General features: G+C 38.2%; 2 protein-coding genes across 9 annotated transcripts; both read right to left on the reverse strand.

The window, feature by feature from the left end:
• Positions 1–549: 549 nt before the first annotated feature.
• Positions 550–20,369, reverse strand: LOC132791939 (phosphatidate phosphatase LPIN3). Of its 6 annotated transcripts, none has more exons than XM_060801076.1 (11): positions 8,839–9,099; positions 6,357–6,768; positions 6,081–6,289; positions 5,876–6,013; positions 4,632–5,792; positions 4,470–4,569; positions 3,853–3,981; positions 3,368–3,787; positions 2,804–3,304; positions 2,626–2,729; positions 550–1,396 (listed from the first exon to the last, which is right to left on the reverse strand). In XM_060801076.1, the coding sequence occupies exons 2-11, from the start codon at positions 6,534–6,536 to the stop codon at positions 1,210–1,212; spliced, it is 3,129 nt and encodes a 1,042-aa protein (XP_060657059.1). In that variant the 5' UTR covers positions 6,537–6,768; positions 8,839–9,099; the 3' UTR covers positions 550–1,209. The 6 variants fall into 6 exon arrangements, with proteins under 6 accessions (XP_060657059.1, XP_060657061.1, XP_060657057.1 ...); XM_060801074.1 differs by lacking the exons at positions 550–1,396; positions 8,839–9,099 and adding exons at positions 1,564–2,215; positions 20,247–20,369; XM_060801073.1 differs by lacking the exon at positions 550–1,396 and adding an exon at positions 1,564–2,215.
• On the reverse strand, positions 10,775–20,361 carry LOC132791943 (PDZ domain-containing protein GIPC3). Of its 3 annotated transcripts, none has more exons than XM_060801084.1 (2): positions 20,247–20,361; positions 10,775–12,003 (listed from the first exon to the last, which is right to left on the reverse strand). In XM_060801084.1, the coding sequence occupies exon 2, from the start codon at positions 11,914–11,916 to the stop codon at positions 10,876–10,878; it is 1,041 nt and encodes a 346-aa protein (XP_060657067.1). In that variant the 5' UTR covers positions 11,917–12,003; positions 20,247–20,361; the 3' UTR covers positions 10,775–10,875. The 3 variants fall into 3 exon arrangements, with proteins under 3 accessions (XP_060657067.1, XP_060657066.1, XP_060657068.1); XM_060801083.1 differs by lacking the exon at positions 20,247–20,361 and adding an exon at positions 13,190–13,343; XM_060801085.1 differs by lacking the exon at positions 20,247–20,361 and adding an exon at positions 12,703–12,862.
• Positions 20,370–20,498: the final 129 nt, after the last annotated feature.

Consider the following 20,498-nt stretch of genomic DNA (forward strand, 5'->3'; position numbering starts at 1 on the left):
ATCAGCTGATTATATTTGCGATAATCAGGTGATCAGTTCTTAACCCCTGGTCACAAAAATTGAACTACGCCTCTGGCAATGTCTGCCTATTTGTGGGCACTTAAGCTGAATCCCTCTCGTTTTGTATGCTGTTGGTGATGATGATCAAGATAATGATGATTCAGTCGCTCTGATTTAAGTGAGCATTAATTGAATTGGCAAAATTACGTTGACAAATACATGCCAGCCCCATATGTCTGCTTACTTCAGCTGCAATTCCCCGGTCATCCATTATTCCTCCTGTTGGAAACCCTAAGCAGACTGTTTATTGTCCATAATCGGACTCGAATGTTCTCGTATTTATTTATGCATGCTAGACGGGAACAATAACCAAAGCATCAACAAACAATTTTTTGTTGTCGATTTAGTCGAAAATTTTCCACCGCAAGTCAAGATACAGTTTGTTTTGCTAATAATAATGAAAAAAAGTTGCTTTCTTTTATAAATTGTTTAAAGCATTTGCATCTTTATTTGAAACATTATATTGTTTATTTTATTGGCTAAGCATAGTTATATTGTAGTATCGTATGTTTGCTTGAATTAAACGTAGCAGAGCTCTCTAAGTTGACAATCACAAAATTAAAAATTAAGAGTAATAATAAAAATAATTATGATAAAATTAAAAATCACATTATGCAGCTCAGGAATATTCAAGTTTCAGTTTCAAGCAAGTTTCACAATTAATTTTATTAATTATTCACCAGTTTCATAAAGTCCTAAGAGCAAATAGAATAATTTTAAAAATTACAAATAAATCCGTTAAACTGTCTTTGATTCAATTCTCTCGCAAATAACTTTATAAATTAATTCATAAACGAATGCAAAAAATCATAGGCTAAATCACTTTCTCTGGTTTCTTCCGACTCAACTAATTTTAATTTAAATTTAATAAAAAAAATATACATAATGCATAATGTAAATATGAATTTCAATCGTTTTCATTTTGTTTTTGGATTAACTAGATAAATATCGATAATCAATTAATCCACTCTTTGGAGATACAACGAAATATATGAATTGCTAACACGACAAGAAGCTTTGAATAGATAATGCATAGATATATATGTATGTATGTGGGCATATACTATATAGTAAGTATGTATGTATGTAAGATTGTATGTGGGTTTATTATGTTCCATCTGTCAATGTGCTGTTGAACTATTTTGCGTTTCATTTCTCTGGAATGGGTCTCAGTGTGGCGCTGTCTAGCTTGCTGGGCGGCACCAATTCCGTGTCCAATTCCGGCAAATCGGCAATTGGATCCCGCCAATAGTTGAAATTGGAGAACTCAACGGCGACTTCGTCATGCTTTACGGGTGGAAACAGCTGATCCACAATGTAAGTCATGCTACAGTACCTGCAAGAGGGGCAAAGGAGGAGGGTCACTTGGTTAATAAACAAATAATTATGCAACACCACATATGCCATAAGCCATTGCTCAGCGCCCAAGAGTATGCAACACAAATGGACCAGCAACCTTATCATACCACATTCAAAACATGTCGCCGATAAAAGATCATTCGATAACAACAAAAGTAGGCACACATTTTATTTGTGTCGATATACGAAATACGTAATTAGATAAAAACAACTTATAGTCTACTTCTTAGCGCATAATGCGATGCATTAATAGTATAGGTATAGAAGTTTAGTGGCGATTCAACGCCAAAATAATACAGCTAAAACATTTATCGAAAGGACTTTAAGGAGCTTTCAAAGCCTCGCCGTCGCCCTTTCAAAGCACAAAAACGTATATACAAAGCTAGAAACTTAACACTAGGAATTTATCATATCACAATTTGAAATTTTCGATATATACTCGGAAATTAATGTATACTGTCAAGCAGCGGAAATTTAGCTTTGATTATTGTTATTAAGCCATTTGGGTGGTGAGGCCAAGAGTATTTCATTTTTGGCCGTTGCGTTCATAATGTAGTTGGTAGTATCATCATTATCATCATTGGCGAAGTCATCGTCAAAAACAGCGCCATCGTCATCGCTGTCACCATCATTGTTGCTAGAGTCATCGAGTTCGATGTCGTAATCGTCGCTGAACTGCAACTCGTCCTCCAAGTCATCGTCGTTGTCAAAGGTATCTGTGCGATACTCGAACTCATCGTTGTGCATCAGCAGTGGAAAGTACTCGTCGACCTCAAGCGACTGATTGATGTAGCCACTATATAAATTGACAATCAAATATTGACAATGCTTGAATACAATTTCGGCACACGCTTTTGATTGTGGAATTGATTAATTTGTGAATGAGCGAGCAGTAGTCAAGAATTCCTACATATACATACATAGTATATTGGAGCAGGATGCACGTTTTATGTTTTTTTGTGAGCTAATACTTCCTACAAGACACCTAGCATGGCGTTACATTATGATGTTAATACGAGACTTGGACCAATTGGGTTGTTTTCTTTGCTTTTTTCGATTTGAATGTGGCATGATAAGTTGCAGAAAGTTGAAAGAACGTCTTAACCAAAAAGCTTCGACTGACAAAATTGTCTGCTTAGGCAAATGGCAAGCGAACTTATTGTGAAGAGACACCATAACCAGAAAGAACATAAAACGAGTACTTACGATGACTGGAATGTTTGGGTCAGTTCGTGCTTAAGCTCGCCCTTCGTGTTGATGGTGAAGATGCGCATAATGGGTATACCAACGGCACGATAGGCCCACACATCCTGCGAAGGATCAGAGAGGAATAAGGATAGGTAAATGACATTGTAGATGGCTGCGTAATAATTCTAAATCTTACATTAATACGATTGCCGTAGCCCGCATAGAAAGGTTCCTTGTCGGGGAACAGATCGCGTATGTCTGACAAGCACGCAATTTTAAATTGTTCTGGCTTCTTTTCGATTACTTCGCGATGGAATGCGGATATCAACGATGTGGGATTCAACAGCAATGGGCCATCGGGTAGCATTACATTGCCTTGCCTAATAGATCTCAGATATTCACGTGTGACACGTGATTGTCCAATGGCACGAGCCGACAGATACAATAGCTTATAGCCATTCTGTTCGATCTTTGAGAAGAGCTGTGCCACACCCAGCTGTGCCCAGTCCTTGCCTACCATGGGCAAGATATGACCCAAGACATCCGACTTGGTGATCGTGCCATCAATGTCCGAGATGACGACTTTGTCGTTGTGCTTCCAGCGGAACAAATAGCATTTGCAGCGTGTGGTGCCCTGATAAGCTGTTGTCACGCTGAATTCAATCTCATTCATGCCCTCCTTAAGGTTTAGTTTTTTCTGAAAGCACAAATGATATTACAGATCTATTTTGGAATCGAGAGAAATAGATAAATAACTTACAATAGCTGCCGAGCTGAGGCGCAGTGATTTCTTGTAGCGCTCCTTGGGCTCATCGCTCTTGTTGGAGGCCATGGTCAGCTCCTCTAGGTTGTCGACCAAGGCCGAAGTGTTCTCAGCGTTTGCTAGAGAATCGCTCTTGCTCAGCGTTGGATCACTAACGTCTGGTGAATTGGGACGCGATGTTTGCGTGCTAACCGCCGCCTGATCACCATCCTCGGCAAAGTTGTATTGACCTTTGTCGACTTTATCGAGTGTGGCGTTCTTGTTATTATTTGGCTGATTGGGAGCGGCGTCCTGAGATCGTCTCCAGTTCCACCACGAACGCTTCGTTTGGCCCACAGTGTCTGTCTGATGAGCCACCTCGGGCTTGTCATCGCCCACAGCTATGGGAGATGGCGATATCAACTGCTCTATGGCATCCTGTAAAGCACATGATCGAAGCATAATTAGTTGTGACATTCCTGCGTTCTCCCAACGAAACTTACTTCGGTTAGTTGCTTCTGGAATGTTATCATTGTCATGACAATGGGACATGCAGTCATCCAAGTGTAGTATTTGCCATTTAGACGTACAACTAGATTTGGCGATGAGAACATTTGTGGATTTTTGCACACCTGTGTACATATGAGGATCGAGGGGCAACACAGCGGGGAGCAGCAAGCGTGATCACAAAAAAAAAAAACATTCATTGGTTAGGTGCAATGTTGCAGGTGCTGTGTAGCGCAGTGTAATAATGGTTTGATCATTGCAACCTTAGCTAAAAGACCGTAAGCATCTTGCCTTCTCTTTGCCAAATTGTATTTAAACATGTTATTATATGAATGAATGTATTAGAGTGATACTCTTAAATCAATCATAATTATTGAATTGAAGATTCTTAATCGATTTAGTTGGAGGCTTGTCATTTCCTTCAGTTGAAGGACATTTTTCCCTACAAGAAGTTTGAAATGCTAATTTTCTATCATTTTAAGCTTCTTAGCTCAGTGTTAAGGTTAGCTTATGGTCTTCACCTAAGGCTGCAATGTATGATCAGTGTAAAATGATGCATCGATGCAATAATATATTGTGGTAAAAGGTCAGCGCAATGAGAGCGATAACTTACATCGTGGTAGGTGACCAACTGGCGATCGAACTCCTCGTCCGCAGGTGCTGCACCATTCTCCTGCATGCCGCACATGGACATGGCCACAAAGTCCAGATATCTACACAAAATAGAATAAATATTAATCCCAATTATCTTCGTCAATATGTGCTTGATAATTACTTCTTATCTTGCTGCTGTTTGCTCTCATCGAAATCCGAGTCCATGCTCTTTTGGTTCTCCTCTAGCGAGCTGGGCGAATGCGGCAAACTGGTGCCATTGCCACTCTCGCGATCTTCGTCGCCGCTGTGCGTTGCCTTTGCTTCCTTGGGCTTTTGGTTGGGGAAATAGAGAGCAGCCATCTCGGGATCTATGCTACCGGCATCCAGATCCGAAAGATAAATGTCACCAGCCTGATTGGCGGCTCCTTCTTTGCGCAAACGATTTGCCCGCTTCATGAAGCTAAACATTTGCCACAACAACCTGCCAGACTGCCGCGCATTCTGCGTGGACTCGGCATCCTCTTCGGGCGTGGGCAGTTCACCCCAGTTCCACATGCCGCTGTTCTCATCCTCGCCCACATGACGCTTATCCCGCATGGTCGTCTCTAGTTCGCTGTCGCTTTGAATGGGCGTCGATGGACGTCCACCGCCGCGGGCCGCACTCGACGCCCCAATGCTAGTGGGTGTGGTGATCTCGGTGTCGCTAAAGAAGTGAATATCGGGATCGTGACGTGATGCTAGATTTGTGGGCGTGGTCAGCTCACTGAGCGCACTGTCATCGCCGGTGTGTGCTGTTAGCAATGGTGCCGATGGCTGCTCGTCATTCGACGACGAGATTGTGTTGTTATTGGTATTGTTGGTGATGGTGGAAATGCTGGCGATCTGCACATCGATCTCATCGATATTGCTCACCTGCACCGAATTAAGGGAGATAGCATCAGCGTTGATGGCATCGCCGCCAGCGGCGCTGCCTGCCGAGCTGCTCGACGATGTTTTACGCTGTGAATTCTTCTTTTTCATCTGCGACTTCTTGCGGCGTTTCTTGGTTTTACTCTTCGACTCATCCTTGTTGGACTCTATGACGACAACTGGAGTCGTCGTTGTCGATGTTGTTACTGGTGACGTTGCAGCTGGCTCTGCCTTAATAGAGACCACTTCGGGTTCTGTGTCCACTTGCGTTGGCTTCGCTTCCGATTTTGATTCGGACTCTGGCAATTTGTCCTGTGGTTTCTTGTCTTGGAACAGCTCCTCATGCTCAGCCCATTCTTGGCGCATCTTTTGTGTTGTATACTCTTTAAGCTTATCGCCCAAATTGCGACGTTCCAACACGTTGTCTGTGTGTCTGTAATAATAAATAAAGGATTTAATTAATAAGATGCTTGCAACTCGGTTAAAGAAAATATTTTTGATGGAAGCAAACGCTACCTGCGCTGGGTGTAGTCCGAGACTTGATTCTCGAATTTGTTGCCCTCGACGGCAATTTCCTTGGGCTCCTCCTTGGACAGATCAATGGAGTTACGGCGCGGCATTGGCAACGGTATTTGCAAATCATCGCTAGCGTTTCTAAAATCAATATGAACATGATTCTAGCTGCCTCGGTGAATGGATAATATATCAATGGACTACTTACTTATCGGCGGCTACGCCGCTAATGTCCTCCATGGTGTCGTTGCCCTTATTCAGCGACTGCAGGAAACTCTTTGGTATGGGTGATGTGGCCAAGTTCTCGGGCAACTCCTCGCCATCGTCCTCGGGGCATTCCTCCACAAAGAAAGCTTCACCGGAGTCGCCCAACTTCATCTGTATGTCAACGGGTGTGCCATTGATTTCAATGTCCACCTGGAAATCATAAATGAAACTTGTAAACTTAATGTTGCTAATCGATCTCATTCTATCGATTACTTACCACTTTCTCGCGACTGCGCAACACTCCGAGCTTGCCGAAACGTACGTGGAATGGTGAGCATTGAAACTCGCCATCCTTTTGCTCTACGACGATCACATCGATAGCTCCAGTTAGTGTGGCCGCATTGATGTCATTGTAAAAATCTTGCAGATTGCTAAACACGCGCACCAAACTATTCATGTTGAGCGGTAGTAATATCGATTAACTACTTATCGATATTGTTCAATTTTTGAATTGCAACTATTGGGGTAACGCAACCGTTCTCCTTTTGCGTATTACGACACTATATTTATGATTTGTTAAATTGGTGAGTACAAATTTGTTAGTAGCCAGCCATTATTTTTTATTGCACTTGCTTGGCGAATAGTTTGCTAGTGATAAATCCACCTTTAGCCCCTTTTTGTTGCAGCAACTGAAAATGGCAGAAAACACAGAGAACATTCATAAATTAGTACTCGCCACAAAGGTATTATAAATACAAATGTACGTAAGATCTTATAAATAGTTTATTTTTCCTGACATTTGAAAGGTTTGCGGCAAGTGGTGTATAATAAAAACACTCATAATGAATGTCTCAATAAGAAAGATCTGAAAGCTTTTTTGCGGCTGCAAGCAACATGCATAAGATGCAGCTGCCAAATTGTTGTTGCCAACTGCGAGTGCTTAGTGTAATGAAAGTCAAGGTGAATTGAATTGTGAGCGCAAATGAAGCAAATCCAAGTCAATGAGCGAGACAGAGACGAACAACATCCGGTAATGAATGAGTACTACTACTAATATTACGTAACATAAATGAAAGGAAAGGGTGTTGACTCTTCACCATATGTAGCAAACATTTATTTGCAGTTAATTAGTGGAAACATACGCATGTAAACATTGCAAAGTGTCATCACTGAGTTTACATCCAGTTGAAGGAAGCACCAAAAAGGTACACAAACTCTCCACGACAAGTAGATTGTTATGTGTAATAAGCTCCCCATTGACGCCAGACTTTATTTAGATTGTTGTTATCGATAAAAGTCGATAGTGTGATAAATGGCCGCAAAGACATCAATGGTTAGTTCGTAACTTTAGTGGCGTGTTCTCACTGTTTATATGTATGTGTGTAATAAACAATGATAATGCTAGCCGAACGCCAAACTCCACACACGAACATTTTGTAAGCATTCCGCTTGTGTGTGTGTGTGATCATAAACTCATTACTCATTTCTCAGGCCACTGGAAAAACATCACGCGATTTTAGCGGCAGCATTTAAAACGTATAATGATCTGTAAATTAATAAAATATGTGTGTATACATAGGCTCATATGCATACATACACATGTACAATAAGTTTATCAGCCCCCATTACGAATTAATTAAGTGCTGCGATTGGCATTTGTATGCGTAAGCAAATAGCGTGAGTTTATTCTTTTTGTTTTTCTTTTTACCTGTTCTAGAAATCGTAAGAGATTCGTCTACTTACTATAAACAAAAATTGTATTAATAAGCATGAATAAAAATACTAGTGTTTGTTTGTCTACACAGAATGGTCGCATAGCGTAAAGTTCAATGTCCAAAAGTTTTTAATAAATTTGTGTAGGTTTGTATGTATGTACATACATATATGAGGCTTATCACAAAGGAAATGGTCAAAATAATTTCGTGCTTTTATTAGGCTTGTTGTACTTCTTGTAGTCGTAGTTGATAAGACAAGGTTCCTTTGTAGTCTACTCTTTGACATCGATATCGATATCAATATTGTTGTAGAGTTTTGTGAAATATACATAATAAGCCACAACGCACAGATAAACGACAGACAGACAGAGAAAGAGATACATACATACATATGTAGTCAGACAACACGCCACATCTGTCACGCGTCGTCGCTGCCATTACTTTCACCTGCAAACAAATAGCAAGCAAACAAACGCAACGCGCGAAAAGCCACAAGCAAAACAAACGCACAAAACTTGCACACACATATAGACACAAAAAAGCTCGCGCCACAAATGCAGTGCAAAACGAGACTGCTTGGAGAAGAGAAACAAGCGCCGCAACTAATACAAAGGCGCGAAAGGGACAAAAACCAAAAACAGAGGCTGCACGGCAACAGACAGACAACTAAATGACAAGCAAATGAAATTTTGCACAAAACACGCAAAACGAATCGAATTGGGCGAGGAGAACAACAAAACGAACACAATAATAATATAATTCAAAAACTGCACAACAATTGACGTAGTTCGTTGTTGTATGCAAAATGTTAATGTTTGTGTTTATTTTATTAGGCTGAATTGCCGCCTAGACAATTCTGTTGAGTCACGTTCAAAGTCCAAGCACTCGCATTAAATTAAATTAAAAGCAAAGTAAAGTAACGTTGAAAATACACAGGAACAAAGTCGAACAAATATTATTTGGGTGCCAAGAAAATCCACATTCAATTTTTGCAGGTTTTTTTTTTGTATTTCTAGTATAATGGAATTTTTTTTGTGTCACTACCTTCGGTTTTCACACGATGTTCTTGTGGTTTTCCTTGGTTTTAATACGCGAAAAACTTGCAAGTCGCCTCACTCTATTTCTGCTGTTGCTGCAAACACTTTAAATTGCTAGTTACTCTTTGCTGTACGTAATTCAATATCGTTTGAGTTTTGTTGTTAACAAGCCTTTTTCTTTGATTTGCTTCTTATTCCAACAATTAATTTTCTTTTCGTTTTTCCGCCTTGCTTGTTGCTTCGACGACAGCGTTCGCACAACTGAGCAGTTGAGTGGCAGCATTGCCTCTTTTTAGTTAGTTATACAAGACAGCAGAGCTAACAGCGCGCCAAAGCTAATTAAATTAAGCACCTGACTGTGTGTGTATGTGTGTGAGAGCACCACCAAAGAGAGTCGGTGAGCGAAAAAGAGAGCGCACCGTATACAAAACACATTGCGCGACAGGCTTAAGAGTAAAAGCTTCTGTGCGACATGTGTTGTATTTGGACTGTAAAGAAACAAAAAAAACCTGTAAAACCGGAAAGTCTTGTAAAATCGTTGTTATGTATGATAGTTGTTGCCATGATACAATAATAGATAGAATTAAGAACCTGAACAAAAAAATTAGTAATCAAAAATAAAAACAACGATTACTGTCAACTTCTAAACTGTAAATAATTAAATTATAAAAACATTTCAACTCTTTTTTATATAGTGGAACAATTAAACCCTATGCGCCATTGAAGGGTTAATCACAAAGCTCTACTGTCGATTCTTTCGCACTCACTAGGCGCAGTCGTTTCACTCGCACTTATGCATGTGATAGATAGTGGACAGCTTTTCCGACGAGACTACCTTGTGTTATTGTATCATGGTTGTTGCCGTGCCTGCGGTTCAGCAGCTGTTTGAGCATATCGTTCTCTCAGTTTTCGACAGTATGTGTGCTAGTGCGACGTCAGACAACAACAAATATTAACAACTTCGCTTATCAGCTGTACGCAAGACAACGCTTTGTACCCAGTAGCAGCTGTTGTTGCTGACATTTGCGTTTGCAATTGCAATATTATGCATTGCATACATATGTATGTATGAATGTGTGTCAGTTGTGGCGATTGTTGTGATGACGACGCCATAGCTAATTCATTGTCAGACGATGTTTTGCGCGGCATTTACTGTTGTTGCTGCGTTTGCAAGTCTTGTGCCAGAAAGCTCTCGCTGTCACTTACTAGCTGGCAAACAGGAAATATAAACTACATACATGTTAGCTGATGATGTACATATGTACATATACATGTATATGCATATACGTTTTATGTGTGAATGAGATTGAATTCATCAAGAGTCTTAAAGCACGTGCTCATGGTCAAATATACGTTTATAATATGCAAATAGAATTTGTCACCGTGGAATGATTCGAAATTTCGACGAGTGCCAAAACGGTAAAGAGAATGACGAATACACTGAGAGAAAGAACTACGAAACTCTGTTTTGGAAGACCAAATTTTAAGATATCTCTGAAAAACTAGAGTTTCACAAATATATACTTCGAAATTTAATGGGATATAATTAAAAACAAAAATTAACAAACTTACCAAACTTAAAGCCAAAACTATAAAAACATAATGCAAAACAAAAAGTATTTCAATAATTTAAATTTATTTATAAATTTGTATATTTATGAATAAAATATGAACTAATGAAAATGCATAATTATGTACATTGAACAAGTTGTACGAAAAATACAATGCAGTACCACACGCGAAGTGTATATTTATCTTTTTGCTTTTCTAGTCTCTATGTTTTTGTCAATCTGAATGTATGTATATAGTATAATTTAAAGTTTAACAAATACGAAATAATTGGCAAATGCAGGCATACAAATAATAATGATAAATGTATGTATTAAATATGAAATATCTAAGGCTACAGATACAATTAAACAATGCGATAATCATAATAATAATAATGATGAAATTAAAAATATGATTTTTGTTATTTTATTATAGAATTAGAAATGTTTCTCTTTTTCTGGCAATATAAGGAGAAGCATCCTATCAATTGCTCCTAGTTTCTCGTACTCAAGCGACGCGCGTCCGTTATTGCACCCCAGAGTTCGATAATGAAATCGTCGGTGAAACCAAAAGATTCCAAATCGGAGTTATCAATGGCCTCGGCAAAATCCATGGAATTCGACTTCTGATCACCCAGATCCCAAATCTGTGATGCCAATTCCGTATCGTTGATGCCCATAAACGATTCAAGCAGATTATTAATGGCCTCCACACCCGCCGTGGTGGCCTCATCAAACTTCGGTTCAATCTGGGCATTTCCATTTGCCTTGAAGCGCAAAGTCTCCTTACCGCTGCCATAATTGCGTCCACCTCCTGCCGAGGATGACGACGCCCTAGATTGACTGCGCGGTCCAATACCCTGGAAACCGCTACGAATTGGTTCGACCAGACGCAATGTGAATGTCTCACCGGTGGCAATGTCTTTCAGCATTCGCGCTACCTCATAATGCCGTTTGCCGACCATGTTGACGCCGTTGAGCTTCTCGATGTGATCGCCCACAGCAATGTGCTCGATGCGATCGATAATCGAGTCCTCCTTGATGCGCTTTATGAACGCATAGCCGGCACCATTGTCGGTGATCGTCAGTCCCAAGGCATCCTGTGTCTTTACAATCTCGATTTCCTTGGGCCGCCCCTTGCGATGGGCAAAGATGAAGTCATCTAGGCCAATTTGCCCGCCAAGCAGACGTGTCATGTCCACCTTGTGTGAATTGAGGGTGCAGAATAAAATGTCATCCTCGGACATGTCAAAGCATTCGGCAATCTTCTTATATAGCTCTCGGACGCTGGCAAAGCCCGTGATCAAACCCGTTGGACTGCCATGGGCAAGTTGGCAGTGGAAGATCAGCGGTGGCTTCTTATCCAGCTCATTATTGTTGTTATGATTGTGATTGTTGTTGTTGCTGTGATTGCTGCTGTTGTTGCTGTGCAGTGAACTGTTGCCGCCACTCATCGAGGATCGCTTGCTGTCCTGGCTAATGTCGCTGTGATCCGATGGATTGTTCTTCGTTGACTTGCGGGCAAAAAGCGGCATCTTGTCTAGTATTATTATCGTATCAACGTTTATTTATTATTTATCGGTATGGGGCAGTTCTCTCGTTCTCTCTTTAATCTCTTTTATCTGTGTGCGTAGAAGAAATGTTTGGAAGATTCTTTTTTGAATTTCTTTTTTTTATATAAGTTGTAACAAAAGTTGGGTTGGTTAGTTTCGTGTTTAGTTCCGATCCCAGTTATTTTGTGTAAACTTGTTGTAAATGTGTGTGATTGATCTGTGCGTATACCCGGTAGTCATACCGTAGAAGTAAATTATGAGTTAGTGACAAATATATATTTGTTCGATCATGAGTAGGGGGATCATAATGTCTCTCTAAATACACAAAGCCTTGTTTTAGAGTTTCCCGCTCACAATCGGATAAAAAACAAAAATTTCATTTTCTTTAGTTCGGGTACCGAGTATTTTATAGTCGAGCACACTCGACTTTAGTTTTCTCACTTGTTTTATGGGTGTGCGTGTATTTTATGTATGTACATGTCCAACACCAATAAATAATATCAATTTATCTAATCTCAACACGAAACATGAGTCAAGCGTTCAAAGTTTGCCAAACAGTATAGAATTACACAAGTTAGTCGCATTATTCATAGCTCATCTCTAATGTCTGACTAATAGAACCTTTGCAACAACTGCAAATTGATTGTAGTTTCATTAATTATCAACAATAACACAGCACATTATGCTAAAGTGAGGTTAAAATAGATGATAACTTAGATGTTGATAAACCGATTTGTTTGGTGATTGATTGATTGACACGGTTCTTACCCAACACTTAAATTTGCATTAATTAAATTCGTGTTTTGCTCATTATGCGATGAAATTTACTTTGTTTAAAAGAAAAACAGAACGCGACGCAAAAATACACAATGATTTTTGAAGAAACTTTGCTTCTTTTTTGTTAACGGAACTTTTGCAAAGTTCCGATAAGATTTCGATATTTGACAAGCGCGTGATAAGCGTTGACGAGAGAGAGAGAATTGAATGCGAGAGGCGAAGACTGAAGTGATAACGAAAGGTACACGAACCCAGCCGAAGTACATTTATCACTCAACCCGCATTCATTCAACAACTACTCTAAGTGTACGTCTGCCGAAGAGAGTCCGTCAAAGTGTACTGAACTTTTGGGGAGTGGTGAGCGCCAATTGTGCCCAGATGTGGCCAGACTTTAACTGCAAAACTATCGCTCAACAAAATGTGTGCCCAGCCCAGTTGAACTGTCTTCTGCATGCAGAAGAAATGTCGTCTCATGTACCGCTCGAGAAATGCTTCTTATCAAGCTCTTCACTGTTCAAATTTGATACACTTGTTAACTAAATAATGGCAATCACATACAGGAATTTTGGATGAAACTATACTAAAACAAATTTATGACAAATATCAAACCAAACAAGACATTGAAAGTTAAAACAGAGACAGAGAAATTCATTTGTTGTCATTTGTTAAGCACTCGAATCATATTTGATTGCCTTATATGTATATTTTTGAACCTAAATATAAATTGCATGTTTGAAGAATAATCATGCTTAAGTCAAATTACATTAGAAGAGCATCTACTAGTCGCTTATTGCACTTGCTACAAGCACTTTTTGTTGGCCTGCTTTACTGTGTTTCGTGTGGTTTAGCAAATGTCGTCTTGAGTTCGTTTTAAACTCTGCTTCACCTTGAAGGTTTTATATCTTGTTATTGCTTATTTATTTATTACTATTTCTATTTTTTTTGCGTTAGCGTTATTTGCATTTTTTGTAGTGTATCCGGCGAATAAACATTTTCATAGGAAATGGAGCTGACGTTCTTTGATATACATGATGTGTATGTATGTTTGTCTCTCAAGATGTTTATTGAGATTCGAGATCAGGGGAACTTGAGACGAGCCCCTCTTTATGGCAAAAAGAGAATAACAAACAACACTCAACTGAATATAAATTAAGAATTGAGATAGAGCTTTCATGAATACATAAAACCGGCTATTTCTAGCAGAGCATTATATACATATGTATGTACATAGGTATATGGTAGATAGATAGATAACCCGGCGAATGAAATAGAAGGAATACAACACGCATCAAGGTCGAATTAGTTAAGCATACTATAGAGGCGAGCGCGTGTGGCACCAATACAACTAAAACTACTATTTCTACCTTTCACAACAATAACAACAAACTAATAAAATAACAACAAATGCTCTACAAAATAATACTACGCAGTTAGCTTTCAACTCTTTTTAACATAAGTAAGTACAGCAATTTATGCCGGCTCCATAAACTAATCTTCACATTAATTTGTCTTCAATTTGAGAATCAAGAAAATACTCTTTTGAAATATGTCTTTTCGGGAATGACCTACATTTGAAGTGAAGATGGAATGCTTAATTTTTTTAAGTTAGTTGGTTAACTAGGTTATATGTATGCTTAAATATATCATCATATATGTAATTGGCAATGCATTGCACGTAAACAAGTGTATAATATTTCCGCATGCTTAACGCAGCCGGTTTTTATACCCTAGAAACTTGAATCATGAAAGGCGTAGTTGTCATTTGCCAAAATAAGATTGAAAGTCTGATGATTATATATTTCAAAAATGATTTAAATGTACAATTCTAAAAGTAGAATAAATATGACTAGAACTATACAAATTTTATTTGACCAATAATTTAAGAGTGCAGTTACTTTAAAAATTTTATTAAAATCTTTTTCTTTTTACAAAATTACGGATGGGGCAACTATTTAATTTTAAATAAATTTCGGACTATTCCAACCTAACCGCAGCTCAATTTGCGAAAATCTTAATAAACACTGCGAACACCATATTTCATTTCTATTTATGGTAAGCTACAGGGTAACAACCAGTCGAGTAATCATCACGCTTCCACTTGTTGTTTTCAATTTGTGTGTTTACTCGCATCCCATTGGCTGTAATTTGTGGGCTCGACTCGGATATGTAAAAGGGGGCAAAGAATCCGAATGCTTAGAACAATATGATGTATAATTAATGTGTCTACGTATGCAAGCATGTAAATTTAAATGCGTATGTGTATGAACGTATACATATGTATGTATGTGTGGATATATGTCAGTGTATCCAATGTTGTTTATTAGTATTTGTATCTGCCTTTGTGGCGTCAATAACAATTTAACGTAAACAACAATTCGAATGGCGCGTGGGGTTTGTCTCGAGTACAAAACAAAAATAATTAAATAGTTTTAGATAACATTTTGTAAACAACAATGAAATGCAACTATGTGCATTAGTAATTCACAATACTCCCTATACTTTGTTCACAACGATTGACTATTGGAATTATAATTTATGATATAAATATAAGCAAACATTTTCAACATACCAAAAAACCCTGAATTTATGTTTGCACTTCAGAGTGTATTCAACTTAAGATTGAAAAGTGAGGTTAAACTCGAACTGCGTGTGTTGGTAAATGATAAATTCAGAGGTGCGAAGTTAAATAATTATTTCCAAAAAGTTTATTCAACTCAAGTTTAAAGAGAATAGTTTGAATAAGATTTAAATGTGTTTTGCAGGGTATTAAATACTATAGAGTATAATCATATAAGTAATGCGTTAAATAACACGGCATTTAGTCAGGCCTTTTCATTCATGTTTCCATCAGGTTATTCTTGTGTTTTTAATGGCTTTGCACTCGCTTAGTTTGTTTATTTGTCATCAGCTTAAACAACAATAACAAACTATACCGAACTAAATACATATTGTACGAAGAATGTGAGCTTCAATGTGTGTGTTATCGCATACCAACATACGTCTAGAAGAATGTATGTAGTATATAAAATAGTGGGTCTTTTTCAGTTTTTATACCCGATATTTATACGGGAAGAAGGGTATTATAAAACCAATAGAGGAAATAATAAAATTATCAGAGAAAGAATATTTTACATTCTGCAAAAAGTACAGTTAGCATGGAAAAAAATAGCAATTGAATATTGGATAATATTGAATAATAAAGATCGGGCATTTCATAGTTGAGAACACGACACGTTCACTTTCTTACTTCTTCTTTTCTTTTCTAGTTTTGTCGTGTTCGCAAAATAATAATAAAAAAAAAACAAAAGAGACCGAACCCAAGGGGGTAGCATATAAAAAAATCAAGGTTATTTTCTATGTAGAAACACGCTCTCTTATCATCGATCCTTGTTTATCACCCATCCATGGAATGTTATAGTAGCTGATAGCTAGCAATATTACATAATGCCAACTAAGTAACTTTTCCTATAGAGATTATTGTATTCTATGTAAATTGAAAAAAACGCAAGCAAAACAAAACTTTTGTTGTGACAAACGGTGATGACGTTGAATGCAGCACGTAAGCAAATTGCCTTTGTTATTGTTTATTTTTTTATTTGTTTACTCGCGTTTGCTTGCAAATAGTTTATGCACAATCGAGCGAGTGGGGCAAGTTAAGGGGCTATTGAAACAGCTGTTAACCTGTTCTTAATTATTTCATTATCATTGCACTTTGCGACAATACAAAGGTTTAAGCTCTCCCTAATCAAACCTTGGAATAAAGCTCTCTTTATGTTATCCAAAATGTACAATTAAAAACCTTCAGGTCGTCATAAGGTTAAGTATTTCTTTATTTAAAATCAAGAAAACGTATTCAATGACGAAAACAACAAGAGATTCGCAATTAATCATAATTTAAGAGCAACATGAATTTGCTCTTCATGTTTGCTTAATTTGATGCTCTCTTCAAAGCTCTCGGTAAGTGTGTGAGAGCGACAAAAGCTTTGACATATAAAAGCTGACATTCGCTCTCGCAAGTGGCGACGATCGCTGGATTTGCGAACTTTAACAAAGTTCGCTGGCATCATGATACAATTATACAAGGTAGTCCCGTCGTCAAAAAGCTGTCCATAATCGACACCGTACATAAGTGCGAGTGAAACGACTGCGCCTAGTGAGTGCGAAAGAATCGACAGTAGAGCTTTGTGATTAACCCTTCAATGGCGCATAGGGTTTAATTGTTCCACTATATTAAAAACAGTTGAAATGTTTTTTATAATTTAATTTTTAATAGTTTGGAATTGGATAGTAATCGTTGTTTTTGTTTTTGATTACCAATTATTTAGTTCAGGTTCTTAATTCTATCATAAAGTTCATATTTATATATAATATAATTGCAATCTGACATTTTTGTCTTGCACAAGGGTTAATATTTAGGGAAAAAATCGTCCGCATACAACCTTTCGCTTCAACAAGCACGAGCGCACTGGTCGATAACACTCTGTAGCCGAACGAAAAAACGTACGACGGCACTACCTTGTATAATTGTATCATGGCTGGCATAGTCGCAAATGATTCACATGTTTCGTTGACTAGGTCAATATTTTATCGGACCGTATGGTTTATAACGGTAAAAAATAATTACAGTGGTCGCCTTTCGCTTGGAGCACCCGAAATTGATCAGCACCAATGAGAGAGGGTCTTAACACAATTTACTCGAAAAATTTTGAGTGCTGATGACGTTGGTACTGTGTTCCTATGTTAATATCGGCCATTCACACAATAAACATATGGCGGGTATATACATATATCTATTTAATATGGCCGCCCAGACTTCGCTGATGATTCAGTTGTGTGTTTATGAATTCTAATGGCAAAAAAAAAAAATTAAAACTTGCGTCATATATCTCTGTTTGTATTTGGTACAAGATAATATTATGGTGCGTTGCCCGTAGCTACCGTACATAAAAATATTTTGCCTACAATGCGCATTATATTTATTTTTGTGTTTTTTTTTTTTTTGCTTTATTTTTGTACATCACGTTTTTCTACATGGAACGAACCACATTATTCATATTGTTGCTGACAGCGCACAAAACAAGAAACAACAACGTGACTGACAAAAGCGCATACTTAATTTGTAGTTTATCGTTTATCGCACCCCCCGGTGCATTGAACCACTGTGATGTGGAAAAAGGCAGACTGAAGCACCCTGTATGAGTAAAGGTGCTCTTTAAAATGGAGCTCCGACTCACTGGGGGCAGTTTTCGAAAACATTTAACCGTTTCACCTCGCTGATCTTTGCGCACGGCCAGATAATTTAAGCAACAAATTCAACGAGTTTACAAAATAAGCTACTAACTGTTGAACTACACACACACACGCAAAGAGTATAAACGAATTTGAATCTATGGTTAATGAGCACAAGATGAAAGAATATTAAATTCGTTGTAAGGTCATTAAAAAGAGATAAAGAGATGCATAATGATACGAAAGTAAAGTTGGCTAGATGTTAACATTAATAATTACATAAAGGTTATATATTTAAATGGATAATAAAGATAATCTGAACAGTTAATCTAAAGCCAAAGATAAGCAAACAGGTGAACTACTGTCAACTATAACATTCAGCTCTGGTCGGCACTGTTATCATTAACAGAATACTATTGTGAACAGAGCGTCATTAACACTATGTAAATTAACATTGTTCAGTTGTCTCTACATGGCAAAGCATTCTTATTGTTCAAATTGCCTGATTATGGTCATCATCATAGAAGCTTATAGAGCGCAGCCGCCATGGCAACAACAACGCTCTGGGGGCTCTGGGAGCTCAGTTTGTAACAATGGTCGGGTGTTGCAGTTAATGTTAAGGGGCGTGCGTACCGGTTCAGAATATAGGTGCTCTATACAAATGTCACGCAAACAATTTACATAAATGACGTCGCTTCCGCTTTCCGTCGTTGGACGTTGACGCAGCCAACAAGAACAGCAACAATTGCAAGTGAAAGAGCAACTCTGGCAAACTGGTTAACATATACTAGAGGATGGCAAAAAGGAGAAAAGCAAAAACAACCCATAGATTTTTACACAGAGAATGAGAGAAAAAGTGTAGCAAAAAAATATAGCAATTGTGTTGCCTGATTGGATTGTTTGCGTTGCGGAAGTAAGCTAGAAATCGATAACAAAAAAAGAAAAACAATTTCAAATCGTCTACACATCTCTAACGGCAAATGGTTTTTGTTTGCCAGAGATAAGAAATGAGACTCACACTTATTGCATATGTGGTGAATAGATGAACCCATCCAGAAAACAACAAACCCACTAACCAACTTCACGCTTTGTTAGCAATTTAATTTGCCTACAAATGGCCTTTGGTTTTGTATTTTATTTGAGATTTCTTTGGCCACCTCTTATGCCTTTAGGGCACCGCCCTCTTACAGCTTGGAGAATTGGTTTTATTTTATTTTATACATATATTTTTTTTTTTTTGGTATTTTTGTGAAAACGTCGAAAAGAAAATGAAAATTTTTTTGAGTCGCACGTGTTGGCAGCATTAAAAACATTAACACACTTTACGCTTTTTGGTTTGCCTAACGGACATCAGGTTTTAAGCTTGAAGTTAGCGGCAATTAAACTGTAGAAGTTAGTACTAATTTGATTTTCCTTTGCCACTTCGTGAAAACGTGTCTCGCCCTGTCAATCAATATAACCGTACAACCCCCAAAAGAGTCAAGAACAAACCACCCGGCAAATGTTGGCAAACCTAACCTCAAAGTATGTGTCACGTTGAAAAGGCTCTTGAGGTAGGAAATGTCCAAAATCGAAATGTATGCGCAAATGCTCTATGATGTCATAGTTTCATAGTTGTGCATAATTTTAATGAACTGTTGACTTCTTTTTTAGGGGTTGCTAAATATGTACACAAAGATAAAATATTCTATGAATTCACTTCCGTTCATGACATAAGCACCGCATGAGAGGGGGGAAGTAGGGAGACAGCAGTCTCCAACTGATTTGTTGCTAAGCTCGACTTGTATGCGCGTTTGTGTGTGTGAGAGAGCATCGACAAAACTGCAATAATATTTATCGATTTCTGATTGTTATTTGCGATGTCAAGAAAGTCGTCGTCGCCGTTGCCCTCATTCTTCTCTCCGCACTTTCTGCTAGCTATCTCTTTTCGACGCATATTAAATCGATGATTCTCTCCCACCTTGCAATTTACAGTGTTGAATGAATTTTTGCATTTTAGTAATAACAAAAAAAATGGTTGTTAGTATTCCAATTACATGTGAGCTAGTGTGCTTCTTTCTTACACAAAAGGCCTGAAGATGTGCCACCACCTTTCACTTTATTTCTACTATATGCATACAATTTCTTAGCCAAAAAAGCGAAATGAATACACATCTATTGTCATGGGATGCTGAGATACTGCTGTATCTGCGGCATTTGAACAATCAATAAAAGCAACAGAAAGATAGACAGAAAGCAGTAGTGATGACAAATTTACGCAACGAAAGTAGAAAATATTGTGTTTTCGTAGTATTGTGTGTACGCACCTGTCGTTGGTGCTGTGATTCCTCCTCCAGACTGCACTTGCATGCACTTTGGGCACAGAAAAGCACCGTAATGAGCAAGGAAAGCGGACATACGAGACCAGGTTTTTCGTTGTTGTTGTTACTGCTGTTGCTCTTGTTGTTGCAGTTGATGTTACTGTTGTTGTTGCTTTTTCACCGCGCACACACACTCGCACCAACACATATGCATACAATTTCTTTCTTTCACCCGACAGAAACTAACTTGTTTTGTTG

Source organism: Drosophila nasuta, chromosome 3, assembly GCF_023558535.2.
Source record: "Drosophila nasuta strain 15112-1781.00 chromosome 3, ASM2355853v1, whole genome shotgun sequence".
NCBI classification, from domain to species: domain Eukaryota; kingdom Metazoa; phylum Arthropoda; class Insecta; order Diptera; family Drosophilidae; genus Drosophila; species Drosophila nasuta.

Bases quoted from the DNA above. Each gene is read 5' to 3' on its own strand.
- LOC132791939 (XM_060801074.1), bottom strand. From the start codon at position 6,536: ATGAATAGTTTGGTGCGCGTGTTTAGCAATCTGCAAGATTTTTACAAT. The intron at 5,793-5,875 runs GTAGCGTTTGCT...TTATTATTACAG, and splicing joins TCGGACTACACCCAGCGCAG to ACACACAGACAACGTGTTGG. The intron at 3,305-3,367 runs GTAAGTTATTTA...TTGTGCTTTCAG, and splicing joins GCCTCAGCTCGGCAGCTATT to AAAAAACTAAACCTTAAGGA.
- LOC132791943 (XM_060801084.1), bottom strand. From the start codon at position 11,916: ATGCCGCTTTTTGCCCGCAAGTCAACGAAGAACAATCCATCGGATCAC.